Source organism: Cherax quadricarinatus, chromosome 2, assembly GCF_038502225.1.
Source record: "Cherax quadricarinatus isolate ZL_2023a chromosome 2, ASM3850222v1, whole genome shotgun sequence".
Lineage (NCBI taxonomy): Eukaryota > Metazoa > Arthropoda > Malacostraca > Decapoda > Parastacidae > Cherax > Cherax quadricarinatus.
Window position 1 is genome coordinate 77,643,060 of NC_091293.1, and position 13,912 is coordinate 77,656,971.

Sequence of the window (13,912 nt, forward strand, 5' to 3'; positions counted from 1 at the left end):
CTTTCACCTTACTCACACAATCACTGTTTTTGCAGAGGTGCCCAGAATACAACAGTTTAGAAGTCTATACGTATAAAAATACACAATATATCCCTCTAAACTGCCAACAACCCAAGCCCCTCCTTTAGAGTGCAGGCAATGTACTTCCCATTTCCAGGACTCAAGTCCAGTTATATAAAATGACCGGTTTCCCTGAATCCCTTCACTAAATATTACCCTGCTCACACTCAAACAGCTCGTCAGGTTCCAAATACCATTTGTCTCCATTCACTCCTATCTAACACGCTCACACATGCTTGCTGGAAGTCCAAACCAATCGCCCACAACACCTCCTTTACCCCCTCCCTCCAACCTTTTCGAGGACGACCCCTACCCCGCCTTCCTTCTACAGATTTATACGCTCTCCATGTCATTCTACTTTGATTCATTCTCTCTAAATAACCAAACCACCTCAACAAACCCTCTTCAGCCCTCTCACTAATACTTTTATTAACTCCACACCTTCTCCTAATTTCCCCACTCCGAATTTTCTGCATAATAATTACACCACACATTGCCCTTAGACAGGACATCTTCACTGCCTCCAACCGCCTCCTTGCTGCAGCATTTACAACCCAAGCTTCACACCCATATAAAAGTGTTGATACTACTATACTTTCATACATTCCCTTCTTTGCCTCCACATATACCTCAATGCACCACTCACCTTTTTTCCTTCATCAATTCTATGATTAACCCCATCCTTCATAAATCCATCCGCTGACACATCAACTCCCAAATATCTGAAAACATTCACTTCTTCCATATTCCTCCTCCCCAATTTGATATCCAATTTTTCTTTATCTAAATCATTTGATACTCTCATCACCTTACTCTTTTCTATGTTCACTTTCAACTTTCTACCTTTACATACACTCCCAAATTTGTCCACTAACCTCTGCAATTTTTCTTTAGAATCTCCCATAAGCACAGTATCAGCAAAAATAACTTCCCATTTTGTATTTAATTCCCCATGATTTAATCCCACCCCTCTCCCGAACGCCCTAGCATTTACTTCTTTTACAACCCCATCTATAAATATATTAAACAACCATGGTGACATTACACATCCCTGTCTAAGACCTACTTTTACTGGGAAGTAGTCTCCCTCTCTTCTACACACCCTAATCTGAGCCTCACTATCCTCATGAAAACTCTTTACAGCATTTAGTAACTTACCACCTATTCCATATACAGGAGGGCCCCACTTATACGGCGGGTTAGGTTCCAGGCTACCGCCGTAAAGCGGAAACCGCCGTAAAGTGGAACACCCTTTTTTTCCACTTACAAATGCATACAAACACTAGATAACAAGTTTACACTAACATATATTATGTTAGCAATAGAACCAGGCATCAAAAAACAATAAAAAAGTACAATACACACACAGTGCACTCATTACTTACCTTAAAATATTTATAGTCTTAATCTAGGGTGAGACAAGTAGTATTTATTGTAAGAAATCAAGTATGGTATGTATGGTAGTCAGCCAGGCTACCATACCAGGCCACCCCACCCACACATACTATTCTATGATATTTAAGCATCCCAGAGCGATAAAATGTATATACAGTTCACTCATTACTTACCTTGTATAAGGCGAGATGAGTAGTATTTATTGTAAAAAATCAAGTGTGGTATGTATGGTAGTCAGCCAGGCTACCATACCAGAGAGAAAGAGTGAGTGCATGAGAGAGGACAGGCGCAGAGTTATGTAAACAAACCAGGCGAAGGTAAGTTTTGTAAACGAAGTGTACACGTCTGGTTTGTGTACAAGTTACATTGTGTACAGGTTGTCTCAACATTGATGCAGCAGAATAAATAAAGAAGAACACTCCCATTCTCATGTAACATCATTTTGAGAAGAAATGATGCTCTGAGTGAAGGCAATGGAAGTAAGTCACTCTGACTTTTTTGGGTTATCCTAGGTGCTCTACACATGTTATGTATTTATGTTATGTATCGTGTTTATTATATAATTTTGAAAAAAATATCACGGATGGATTAATGAAAATGTGTATATTAACCAAATATACAACATTTAATAATACACCGAGCTCAGACAGCGTAAACAAACAAACTGAACAGGTTGTGGGATTTATCACTGGTCAGGCAAATAGGCGGTATTAATACGTGTCCAGTTTTAGTTCATTCATGTACATTTGTAAGAGTTTGTGAAACTTTTACCTTTTAATATTTTTATTATTATTATAATAATTAAATCACGAAACAAATACTCTTACACTGTGTACAAGTTAGTACAGAATTATAGCTATAAAGTGAAGGCATACGAAAGGAATATTTTTCTACAGTTATCCCTAGTAACAGGTGACGGGCTAGAAAGAAAACGTAATTCTTCCGACACTTCTACAAACGTTTAGGTAAACATCTCATATATATTTGTATAAATTTTTATACTGTGGGTGCATTTATCATGTTTGTGTGTTACATAATGTGTTTCTTATATAATTTTGAAAAAATATCATAGATTAAGGGAAATGTCTATATTAACGTAATATGCGACATTAATGCGCCCAAGAGATTATTATTATTACTATTATTATTATTATTTTTTTTTTTTTTTCAACAAGTCGGCCGTCTCCCACCGAGGCAGGGTGACCCAAAAAAGAAAGAAAATCCCCAAAAAGAAAATACTTTCATCATCATTCAACACTTTCACCACACTCGCACATTATCACTGTTTTTGCAGAGGTGCTCAGAATACAACAGTCTAGATTTTAATATGTACCTACATGCCAGCACAGTGTGTAAGTTTATTTAGGTACAGGTGTACACAAGTTTAATTATCAAGTACAATACATAAAATATACAATAACTTTAAAACACTTGAAATTTTGGAAAGTTTCCAGACATAATAAGGAGATGTGCTCAGGGAGAATGTAAACAAACTTGGTGGGCCGCTGTGACCGTATTAGAAAGACAGGTGGGGGGAGCCGTATAGCGAGTTTTGGTCATAATTTGAAATGTCCGTATTAGCGGAACGCCGTAAAGCTTAACGCCGTAAAGCGGGGTCCTCCTGTACTTGCAACATCTGCCACATTGCTTCCCTATCCACTATCATATGCCTTTTCTAAATCCATGAATGCAATAAAAACTTCCCTACCTTTATCTAAATACTGCTCACATACATGCTTCAATGTAAACACTTGATCTACACATCCCCTACCCACTCTAAAACCTCCTTGCTCATCCGCAATTCTACATTGTCTTACCTCTAATTCTTTCAATAATAACCCTACAGTACACTTTTCCTGGTATACTCAGTAAACTTATTCCTCTATAATTTTTACATTCTCTTTTGTCCCCCCTCCCTTTATATAAAGGGACTATACATGCTCTCCGCCAATCCCTAGGTACCTTCCCCTCTTTCATACATTTATAATAATAAGAATACTCAATAATAATCACCAAGTCTAATTAAATGTCGTATATTATGTTAATACACACATTTTCATTAATCCATTTATATTTTTTTCAAAATTATATAATAAACATGATGCCTAACATATAAAGGTGATAAATACACCCCACAGTAGAATAACTAAACAAATAGGAGATGTGGTAGCCAGACGACTTGTACGAGTGACGGGAAGAATAACGTTTTCTCTAGTCCAACATTAGAGAAAATGTGTTGCTGGGGGTAACTGTAGAAAATTATTCCTTTTGTATGCCTTCACTCAAAGCGTCATTTCTTCTAAAATGGTGTTACATGAGAATGGGAGTGTTCCTCTTTATTTATTCTAGAATATCAATGTAGAGACAACTTGTACACAAACCAGGCAAATACATCTGGTTTGTTTACAAAACTCACGTCTGCCTGGTTTATTTATGTAACTCTACGCCTATCCTCTCTCATGTACTCATTCTCTCTCTCTCTCTCTCTCTCATTTATTCGTTTTCTCATTTACTCACCTCTGACCCTACATTAAGACTACATATATTTTAAGGTAAGTAATGAGTGAACTGTATATGCATTTTATCACTCTGGGATGCTGATATGTCATAGAATGTTATGTGGGAGTGGGACGGCCTGGCTACCATACATACCACACTTGATTTCTTACAATAAATACTACTGATCTCACCCTAGATTAAGACTACAAATGTTTTAAGGTAAGTAATGAGTGTACTATATGTGTACTTGGCTTTATTGTTTTTTAATGCCTAATTCTATTGCTAACTTAATATATGCTAGTGTAAACTTGCTATCTAGTATTTCTATGCATTAAAAGTGGAAAAAAAGGTGTTCCACTTTACAGCTTCAAGACAGTAGCCTGGAACCTAACATGCCATATAAGTGTTTTCTATGGTTATATATTTATGTAAAGTGCTAAACTTGTGTGGACCATTCACCACAAGTAGTAGTGGAGGCTAGATCCTCTGTCCAGTAATTGTTCAACAGACATGCTACTCTTGCAGCCACTCAGGCTGAGGAATGAATTACGTATTGCTTGGCGAGTGTAACAAAGATCAGTTTAACGACACAGTATGCGAGAAGTTAGTATTTGCCTGCTATGGATGAATTATTTTTTATATTCATAGGAAACACTAAATCTGTGGTAATATACTAGCTGGATCATCAGATTTGATCCAAAGAAAAGTTAACCAACTCCATGTATGTAATTCCCAGCTTTGTATATTTTAGAATCTTTTTTTATATTAATCGAGCACTAAGCCAATAGGGGGGACACAACACCTGGGAAATGGGAGGTATTCAGGGAAGAGAAATCAAGCTCCTTGGATCAAGAACCCATCACTTGAGGGAAGTATTTTAGAACCGTAAAGAGTCTGCTTATATTTCTTTGTGGTAACTTTCTACTTCACTGAAAATGTCACTTACCTATTATTCTCAGTGAGAAGCTGCTGGCACTGCAACTGTTGGAATCGTAGCTGTTCCCTTAACGCTTCTATTTCTTCCTCTTTATATTGGATTGCTATGTTATTTTCTATTTCCTTTTGGTTGATGGCATTCTCCCTTTCCAGGAGATCTTTTTCTTTATCAGTTGCTCCATCTCGATCAAGTTGCTCTTCATCTGCCAAAGTTTCCCCATAAAACAGTTGACAAGAGTTTCTGCTTAAGTGCTGCAGGCGAAGACGTTCAACTTCCTCTTTTAAAGATCTAAAATTACAGAAATTTTATCAATAGAATATATACACAATAGATACTGTAAACAGTATACAGCACTACTGTATTATTAAAAGGTTGTGCAAAGTAACTACATGGAAAAAATCTGTTTACATAATAGGCTGCTTCTCACTGAGGTAGGGTGACCTGAAAAGAAAAACACTTTCACCTTCACTGTCTTGCCAGAGGAATGCCAATATTACAGCTCAGATGCTTCTCCAAGCTCCAATATTCCCACCCCTCCTTCAGAGGGCAGAGATTACTTTCCACCTCCCTGACTCAAGTCCAGCTATCTTGTTTCCCTGGATCCCACAGCACATCAAGTCATAAAAACAATTGCCTCTGCTCACTCCTATCAGGCTTGCTCACACTTGTAGGATATCAAAGCCCATTGTGCACAAAACTTCCTTTACTCCCTCCTTCCGTCCTTTCCTAGGACGACCCATACCCATCCTCCTCTCTCTGCCCTCTAAGTCATCCTATTTTGCTCCTTCCTTTTTCAATGTCCAAACAACCTCAAGAACTCTTCCTAAGCTTCTGGATAATATTTTTTTGTAACCCCGCACCTCCTTCTAATCTCCAAACTATGAATTCTCTGTATAATATTCACATCACACATTGCCCTTAGATGTGACAGCTCCACTGACTCCAGCTTCTTCCTCACTGCAACATTCACAACCCATGCTTTTTGCTCTTGTCAAGTCCACTGGTACCAACACTCCTTAGTACTATTACCACATATACACTAGTATAACCCAATTGCATTTATAGGGTAACTCCTAATATTGCCAAAAATATTCTCAATTTCTCCATGTACAGTATCTTGCACGAAAATACACCGCAAAGTCGGTGTTTTAAATCAAAAACACTGTAGAGTTTTTTTCTCATTATGCACTGCATACTGCAGGATTTTTTTTAATATTGCACACACTGACCACTCAGACCCATTCTCTCATATGTAGAGCCTATCAGCTTTCTTCTGCAAGACTGGAAGCACCTAGAATTTTGGCATATTACGGCACCAACACTGGCTTGCAAGCCGTAATATTACAGCACCGACAGTGAAAGGGTTAAATTATAAGGTTAACAGAAAATTATAATGACTTACAGCGCATCAATTTGGTAGTCAAATCTTATTTGGCTCTTGGGCTAAAATGATGTCAGATATGCGCAAGTAGCCTAGGTTGAGTCCACACATGAATTACCTAACAGTGACAGAGCTTACATATCCATCTGGAATTCATGTTCCCTGACTACTGCTAGGTTTCAGCACCTAGACTATTTACACCAACAGACCGCCAGACTTTCTTCTTTCTTTCAACACACCGTCCGTATCCCACTGAGGCGGGGGTGGCCCAAAAGGAAAAACGAAAGTTTCTCCTTCTACATTTAGTAATATATACAGGAGAAAGGGTTACTAGCCCCTTGCTCCTGGCATTTTAGTCACCTCTTACAACACACATGGCTTACGGAGGAAGAATTGTTCCACTTACCCATGGAGGTAAGAGGAAATAAACAAGGACAAAAACTAGAAAGAAAACCCAGAGAGGTGTGTATATAGTATATGCTTGTACATGTATGTGTAGTGTGACCTAAGTGTAAGTAGAAGTAGCAAGACGTACCTGAAATCTTGCATGTTTATTTGACAGAAAAATGGACACCAGCAATCCTATCATCAGGCTTTCGTTTTACACTCACTTGGCAGGACGGTAGTACCTCCCTGGGCGGCTGCTGTCTACCAACCTACTACCTTTAAGAGACTGCCAGACATAATACATTAAAGCTGATTAGAAGGTATGGAGTTCAGATGCACATTTTTAAAAACCCATCTGCACTACGCTCGAATACCCCAGAGTAGCAACCTCAACCAAAAATTCCAGCTCATATCCCAAAGCAGTCAATGAAGTGTAAGGGACTCCCAACCTAGAAATATGCAAATACTCATGGTGTGCCAAAATTTGAAGTGACATTGTAAATGCCATGCAGTGGAGAGAGAGATCAAATGAACAGCCCACAGGAATTCTACAAAAGCTGAGTACCAGCTGAAGAAAACTAAACTAAAGAGAACATTGGAGCATAGAGGACATAGCTAGTGATGCCCTAAAACTAGAAGGGAAAATGTGAATAGTGTCCCAGGAAATATCTAATGGATGGAGAATACCACTGTCAAAAGGAAAGGAAGAGAGCCAGAGGCCCTCAGGTCCAAGCCCACCAACACCAGTCAGCTGCTGCCCATGAAGGGCAGACTGTGTCAACAGCTAAGAGGCTAAGAAGAACAGGCAAGCAGTGGCAGGACAAAAGGCAAGCATTGCCATTCACACACACACACACACACACACACTCACACGCTCACACACGCACACGCTCTCGCGCGCTCTCACGCTCTCGCGCGCTCTCACGCTCTCGCGCGCTCTCACGCTCTCGCGCGCTCTCACGCTCTCGCGCGCTCTCACGCTCTCGCGCGCTCTCACGCGCGCGCGCGCTCTCACGCGCGCGCGCTCTCACGCGCGCGCGCTCTCACGCGCGCGCGCTCTCACACGCGCGCGCTCTCACACGCGCGCGCTCTCACACGCGCGCGCTCTCACACGCGCGCGCTCTCACACGCGCGCGCTCTCACACGCGCGCGCTCTCACACGCGCGCGCTCTCACACACACGCGCTCTCACACACACGCGCTCTCACACACGCGCTCTCACACACGCGCTCTCACACACACGCTCTCACACACACGCTCACACACACGCGCTCACACACACGCGCTCACACACACGCGCTCACACACACGCGCTCACACACACTCGCTCACACACACGCGCTCACACACACGCTCTCACACACACGCTCTCACACACACGCTCTCACACACACGCTCTCACACACACGCTCTCACACACACGCTCTCACACACACGCTCTCACACACACGCTCTCACACACACGCTCTCACACACACGCTCTCACACACACGCTCTCACACACACGCTCTCACACACACGCTCTCACACACACGCTCTCACACACACGCTCTCACACACACGCTCTCACACACACGCTCTCACACACACGCTCTCACACACACGCTCTCACACACACGCTCTCACACACACGCTCTCACACACACGCTCTCACACACACGCTCTCACACACACGCTCTCACACACACGCTCTCACACACACGCTCTCACACACACGCTCTCACACACACGCTCTCACACACACGCTCTCACACACACGCTCTCACACACACGCTCTCACACACACGCTCTCACACACACGCTCTCACACACACGCTCTCACACACACGCTCTCACACACACGCTCTCACACACACGCTCTCACACACACGCTCTCACACACACGCTCTCACACACACGCTCTCACACACACGCTCTCACACACACGCTCTCACACACACACGCTCTCACACACACGCTCTCACACACACGCTCTCACACACACGCTCTCACACACACGCTCTCACACACACGCTCTCACACACACGCTCTCACACACACGCTCTCACACACACGCTCTCACACACACGCTCTCACACACACGCTCTCACACACACGCTCTCACACACACGCTCTCACACACACGCTCTCACACACACGCTCTCACACACACGCTCTCACACACACGCTCTCACACACACGCTCTCACACACACGCTCTCACACACACGCTCTCACACACACGCTCTCACACACACGCTCTCACACACACGCTCTCACACACACGCTCTCACACACACGCTCTCACACACACGCTCTCACACACACGCTCTCACACACACGCTCTCACACACACGCTCTCACACACACGCTCTCACACACACGCTCTCACACACACGCTCTCACACACACGCTCTCACACACACGCTCTCACACACACGCTCTCACACACACGCTCTCACACACACGCTCTCACACACACGCTCTCACACACACGCTCTCACACACACGCTCTCACACACACGCTCTCACACACACGCTCTCACACACACGCTCTCACACACACGCTCTCACACACACGCTCTCACACACACGCTCTCACACACACGCTCTCACACACACGCTCTCACACACACGCTCTCACACACACGCTCTCACACACACGCTCTCACACACACGCTCTCACACACACAAAATGACGTAGTGGAGGCAGGAACCATACACAGTTTTAAGACGAGGTTTAATAAAGCTCATGGAGCGGGGAGAGAGAGGGCCTAGTAGCAACCGGTGAAGAGGCGGGGCCAGGAGCTAGGACTCGACCCCTGCAACCACAAATAGGTGAGTACAAATAGGTGAGTACACACACACACACACACACACACACAGGAGAGGAAAGGACACACACTGAAAGGCAGCAGGAAGAAAGAAAGGAGATTGAGAAAATCATCACGGAAATAGGTGAAGAGATGGACGAGATTGTAAATTTTCAGAGAATAGGGGGGTACTTGAAGGGGAGAAACCGACCAATCAAGCTGATTCTCAGGACGGAAACAGTGCGGAACAGGATCCTCCAAGAGAAACCACGATTGAAATGCTCGGAAGAGTACAAGAGGGTGTTCCTAGACAGAGACAGAACAAAATCAGAACGACAGCAGCTGAGGGAGAGGACAAAAAAGCGAAAGGAGCTAGGAAAAGAGACAAGGATGGAACCAGCAGAGGTCAGTCAGAGCAGAACAGAACAGCAAGGGCAAGCACACACACAACTATTCTCAGAACCATACAACCTATCACACCATCCCAACACACACTACAATCCATACCCACAGCCTCCACCCAACACCGAGCTATAGAATCCCACAGTATGCCACCAGGTCTCCCACCCTCACGGGCCCCCCCAAACCACAGTGTTGGAAAGGAAACTGAAGGTATGGTACACAAACGCTGATGGAATAACAAATAAGTGGGAGGAGTGGCATGAAAGAGTCAAAGAAGCATCACCTGACATCATAGCTCTCACAGAAACCAAGCTTACAGGTATGATAACAGATGCCATCTTTCCAACGGGATACCAAATCCTGAGGAAAGACAGAGGGAACAGGGGGGGTGGAGGAGTGGCGTTGCTGATCAAAAATCGCTGGAATTTTGATGAGCTGGAGAGAGGAGACAGCGGAGAAGAAAGTGATTACATAGCGGGAACACTTCACTCTGGAGGTCCCAAGGTGGTAATAGCAGTGATGTATAACCCACCACAGAACAGCAGGAGGCCAAGGCAAGAGTACGACGAGAGCAATAGAGCGATGGTTGACACACTGGCTAGAGTGGCCAGAAGAGCTCATGCATGCAGGGCAAAGCTCCTGATCATGGGTGACTTTAACCACAAGGAGATCGATTGGGAGAACTTGGACCCACATGGGGGCCAAGATACATGGAGGGCTAAGATGATGGAGGTGGTACTGGAAAACTTCATGTGCCAACACGTAAGGGACACTACAAGAGAGAGAGGAGAGGATGAACCAGCAAGGCTGGACTTAGTATTCACCTTGAGTAGTGCAGATATCGAGGACATCACATATGAAAGACCCCTTGGGGCCAGTGACCATGTGGTTTTAAGCTTCGAATACATAGTAGAGCTACAAGTGGAGGGAGAAGCAGGAAGGCCAGGACGAATGAAGCCAAACTACAAGAAAGGGGACTACACAGGAATGAGGAACTACCTGAACGGGGTTCAGTGGGACAGAGAACTGGCAGGGAAGCCAGTTAATGAGATGATGGAATATGTAGCAACAAAATGCAAGGAGGCTGAGGAGAGGTTTGTACCCAAGGGTAACAGGAATAATGAAAAAGCCAGGATGAGCCCATGGTTTACCCAAAGGTGCAGGGAGGCAAAAACCAAGTGTGCTAGGGAATGGAAGAAATATAGAAGGCAAAGGACCCAGGAGAATAAGGAGAACAGTCGTAGAGCCAGAAACGAATATGCACAGATAAGAAGGGAGGCCCAAAGACAATATGAAAATGACATAGCAGCGAAAGCCAAATCTGACCCGAAACTGTTGTACAGCCACATCAGGAGGAAAACAACAGTCAAGGACCAGGTAATCAGGCTAAGGAAGGAAGGAGGAGAGACAACAAGAAATGACCGTGATGTGAAGAACTCAACAAGAGATTCAAAGAAGTGTTCACAGAGGAGACAGAAGGGACTCCAGAAAGACGGAGAGGTGGGGCACACCACCAAGTGCTGGACACAGTGCACACAACCGAGGAAGAAGTGAAGAGGCTTCTGAGTGAGCTAGATACCTCAAAGGCAATGGGGCCAGATAACATCTCTCCATGGGTATTGAGAGAGGGAGCAGAGGCGCTATGTGTACCCCTAACAACAATATTCAATACATCTATCGAAACAGGGAGATTGCCTGAGGCATGGAAGACAGCAAATGTAGTCCCAATCTTTAAAAAAGGAGACAGACATGAAGCATTAAACTACAGACCAGTGTCACTGACATGTATAGTATGCAAAATCATGGAGAAGATTATCAGGAGAAGAGTGGTGGAACACCTAGAAAGGAACGATCTCATCAACAGCAGCCAACATGGTTTCAGGGACGGGAAATCCTGTGTCACAAACCTACTGGAGTTCTATGACATGGTGACAGCAGTAAGACAAGAGAGAGAGAGGGGTGGGTGGATTGCATTTTCTTGGACTGCAAGAAGGCGTTTGACACAGTTCCACACAAGAGATTGGTGCAAAAACTGGAGGACCAAGCAGGGATAACAGGGAAGGCACTACAATGGATCAGGGAATACTTGTCAGGAAGATAGCAGCGAGTCATGGTACGTGGCGAGGTGTCAGAGTGGGCACCTGTGACCAGCGGGGTCCCGCAGGGGTCAGTCTTAGGACCAGTGCTGTTTCTGGTATTTGTGAACGACATGACGGAAGGAATAGACTCTGAGGTGTCCCTGTTTGCAGATGACGAAGTTGATGAGAAGAATTCACTCGATCGAAGACCAGGCAGATCTACAAAGGGATCTGGACAGGCTGCAGACCTGGTCCAGCAATTGGCTCCTGGAGTTCAATCCCACCAAGTGCAAAGTCATGAAGATTGGGGAAGGGCAAAGAAGGCCGCAGACGGAGTACAGTCTAGAGGGCCAGAGACTACAAACCTCACTCAAGGAAAAAGATCTTGGGGTGAGTATAACACCAGGCACATCTCCTGAAGCGCACATCAACTGAATAACTGCTGCAGCATATGGGCGCCTAGCAAACCTCAGAACAGCATTCCGACATCTTAATAAGGAATCATTCAGGACCCTGTACACCGTGTACGTTAGGCCCATATTGGAGTATGCGGCACCAGTTTGGAACCCACACCTAGCCAAGCACGTGAAGAAACTAGAGAAAGTGCAAAGGTTGGCAACAAGACTAGTCCCAGAGCTAAGAGGTATGTCCTACGAGGAGAGGTTAAGGGAAATCAACCTGACGACACTGGAGGACAGGAGAGATAGGGGGGACATGATAACGACATACAAAATACTGAGAGGAATTGACAAGGTGGACAAAGACAGGATGTTCCAGAGATTGGACACAGTAACAAGGGGACACAGTTGGAAGCTGAAGACACAGATGAATCACAGGGATGTTAGGAAGTATTTCTTCAGCCACAGAGTAGTCAGTAAGTGGAATAGTTTGGGAAGCAATGTAGTGGAGGCAGGATCCATACATAGCTTTAAGCAGAGGTATGATAAAGCTCACGGCTCAGGGAGAGTGACCTAGTAGCGATCAGTGAAGAGGCGGGGCCAGGAGCTCGGACTCGACCCCCGCAACCTCAACTAGGTGAGTACAACTAGGTGAGTACACACACACACATTCACACACACACACACACATACATACACACACACACACACACACACACACACACACACACACACACACACACACACATTCACACACACATTCACACACACATTAACACACACACACATAAACACACACACACATAAACACACACACACATTAACACACACACATTCACACACACACACACACACACACACACACACATTCACACACACACACACACACATTCACACACACACATTCACACACACACATTCACACACACACACATTCACACATTCACACACACACACATTCACACATTCACACACACACACATTCACACACACACACACATTCACACACACATTCACACACACATTCACACACATTCACACACATTCACACACACACACACACACACATTCACACACACACACACACACATTCACACATTCACACACACACACACACACATTCACAGACACACATTCACACACACACACATTCACACACACACACACATTCACACATTCACAGACACACACACACACACACACAGTATGAAAATGACATAGCATCGAGAATCAAGACTGACCCAAAGCTGTTGTATAGTCACATCAGGAGGAAGACAACAGTCAAAGACCAGGTGATCAGATTAAGGACAGAAGGTGGAGAACTCACAAGAAATGATCAGGAGGTATGTGAGGAGCTGAACAGGAGATTTAAGGAAGTTTTTACAGTAGAGGCAGGAAGGGCTGTGGGAAGACAGCACAGAAGGGAACATCAAGAGGGAATATACCAACAAGTGTTGGATGACATACGAACAACTGAGGAGGAGGTGAAGAAGCTCTTAAGTGACCTTGACACCTCAAAGGCGATGGGACCGGACAACATCTCCCCATGGGTCCTTAGAGAAGGAGCAGAGATGCTGTGCATGCC

The 13,912-nt window shown here is 44.5% G+C and overlaps 1 protein-coding gene across 4 annotated transcripts in view; it reads right to left on the minus strand.

Annotated features, from left to right (window-relative positions):
- Nucleotides 1-13,912, minus strand: part of LOC128684368 (kinesin-like protein KIF14) — a 269,582-nt gene that overhangs the window by 127,404 nt on the left and 128,266 nt on the right. For all 4 annotated transcript variants that reach the window (XM_070089073.1, XM_070089083.1, XM_070089065.1 and 1 more), the window contains one exon: nucleotides 4,901-5,179. In XM_070089073.1, coding sequence (XP_069945174.1) covers nucleotides 4,901-5,179 — 279 coding nt within the window. The remainder of the gene's footprint in view (nucleotides 1-4,900; nucleotides 5,180-13,912) is intronic.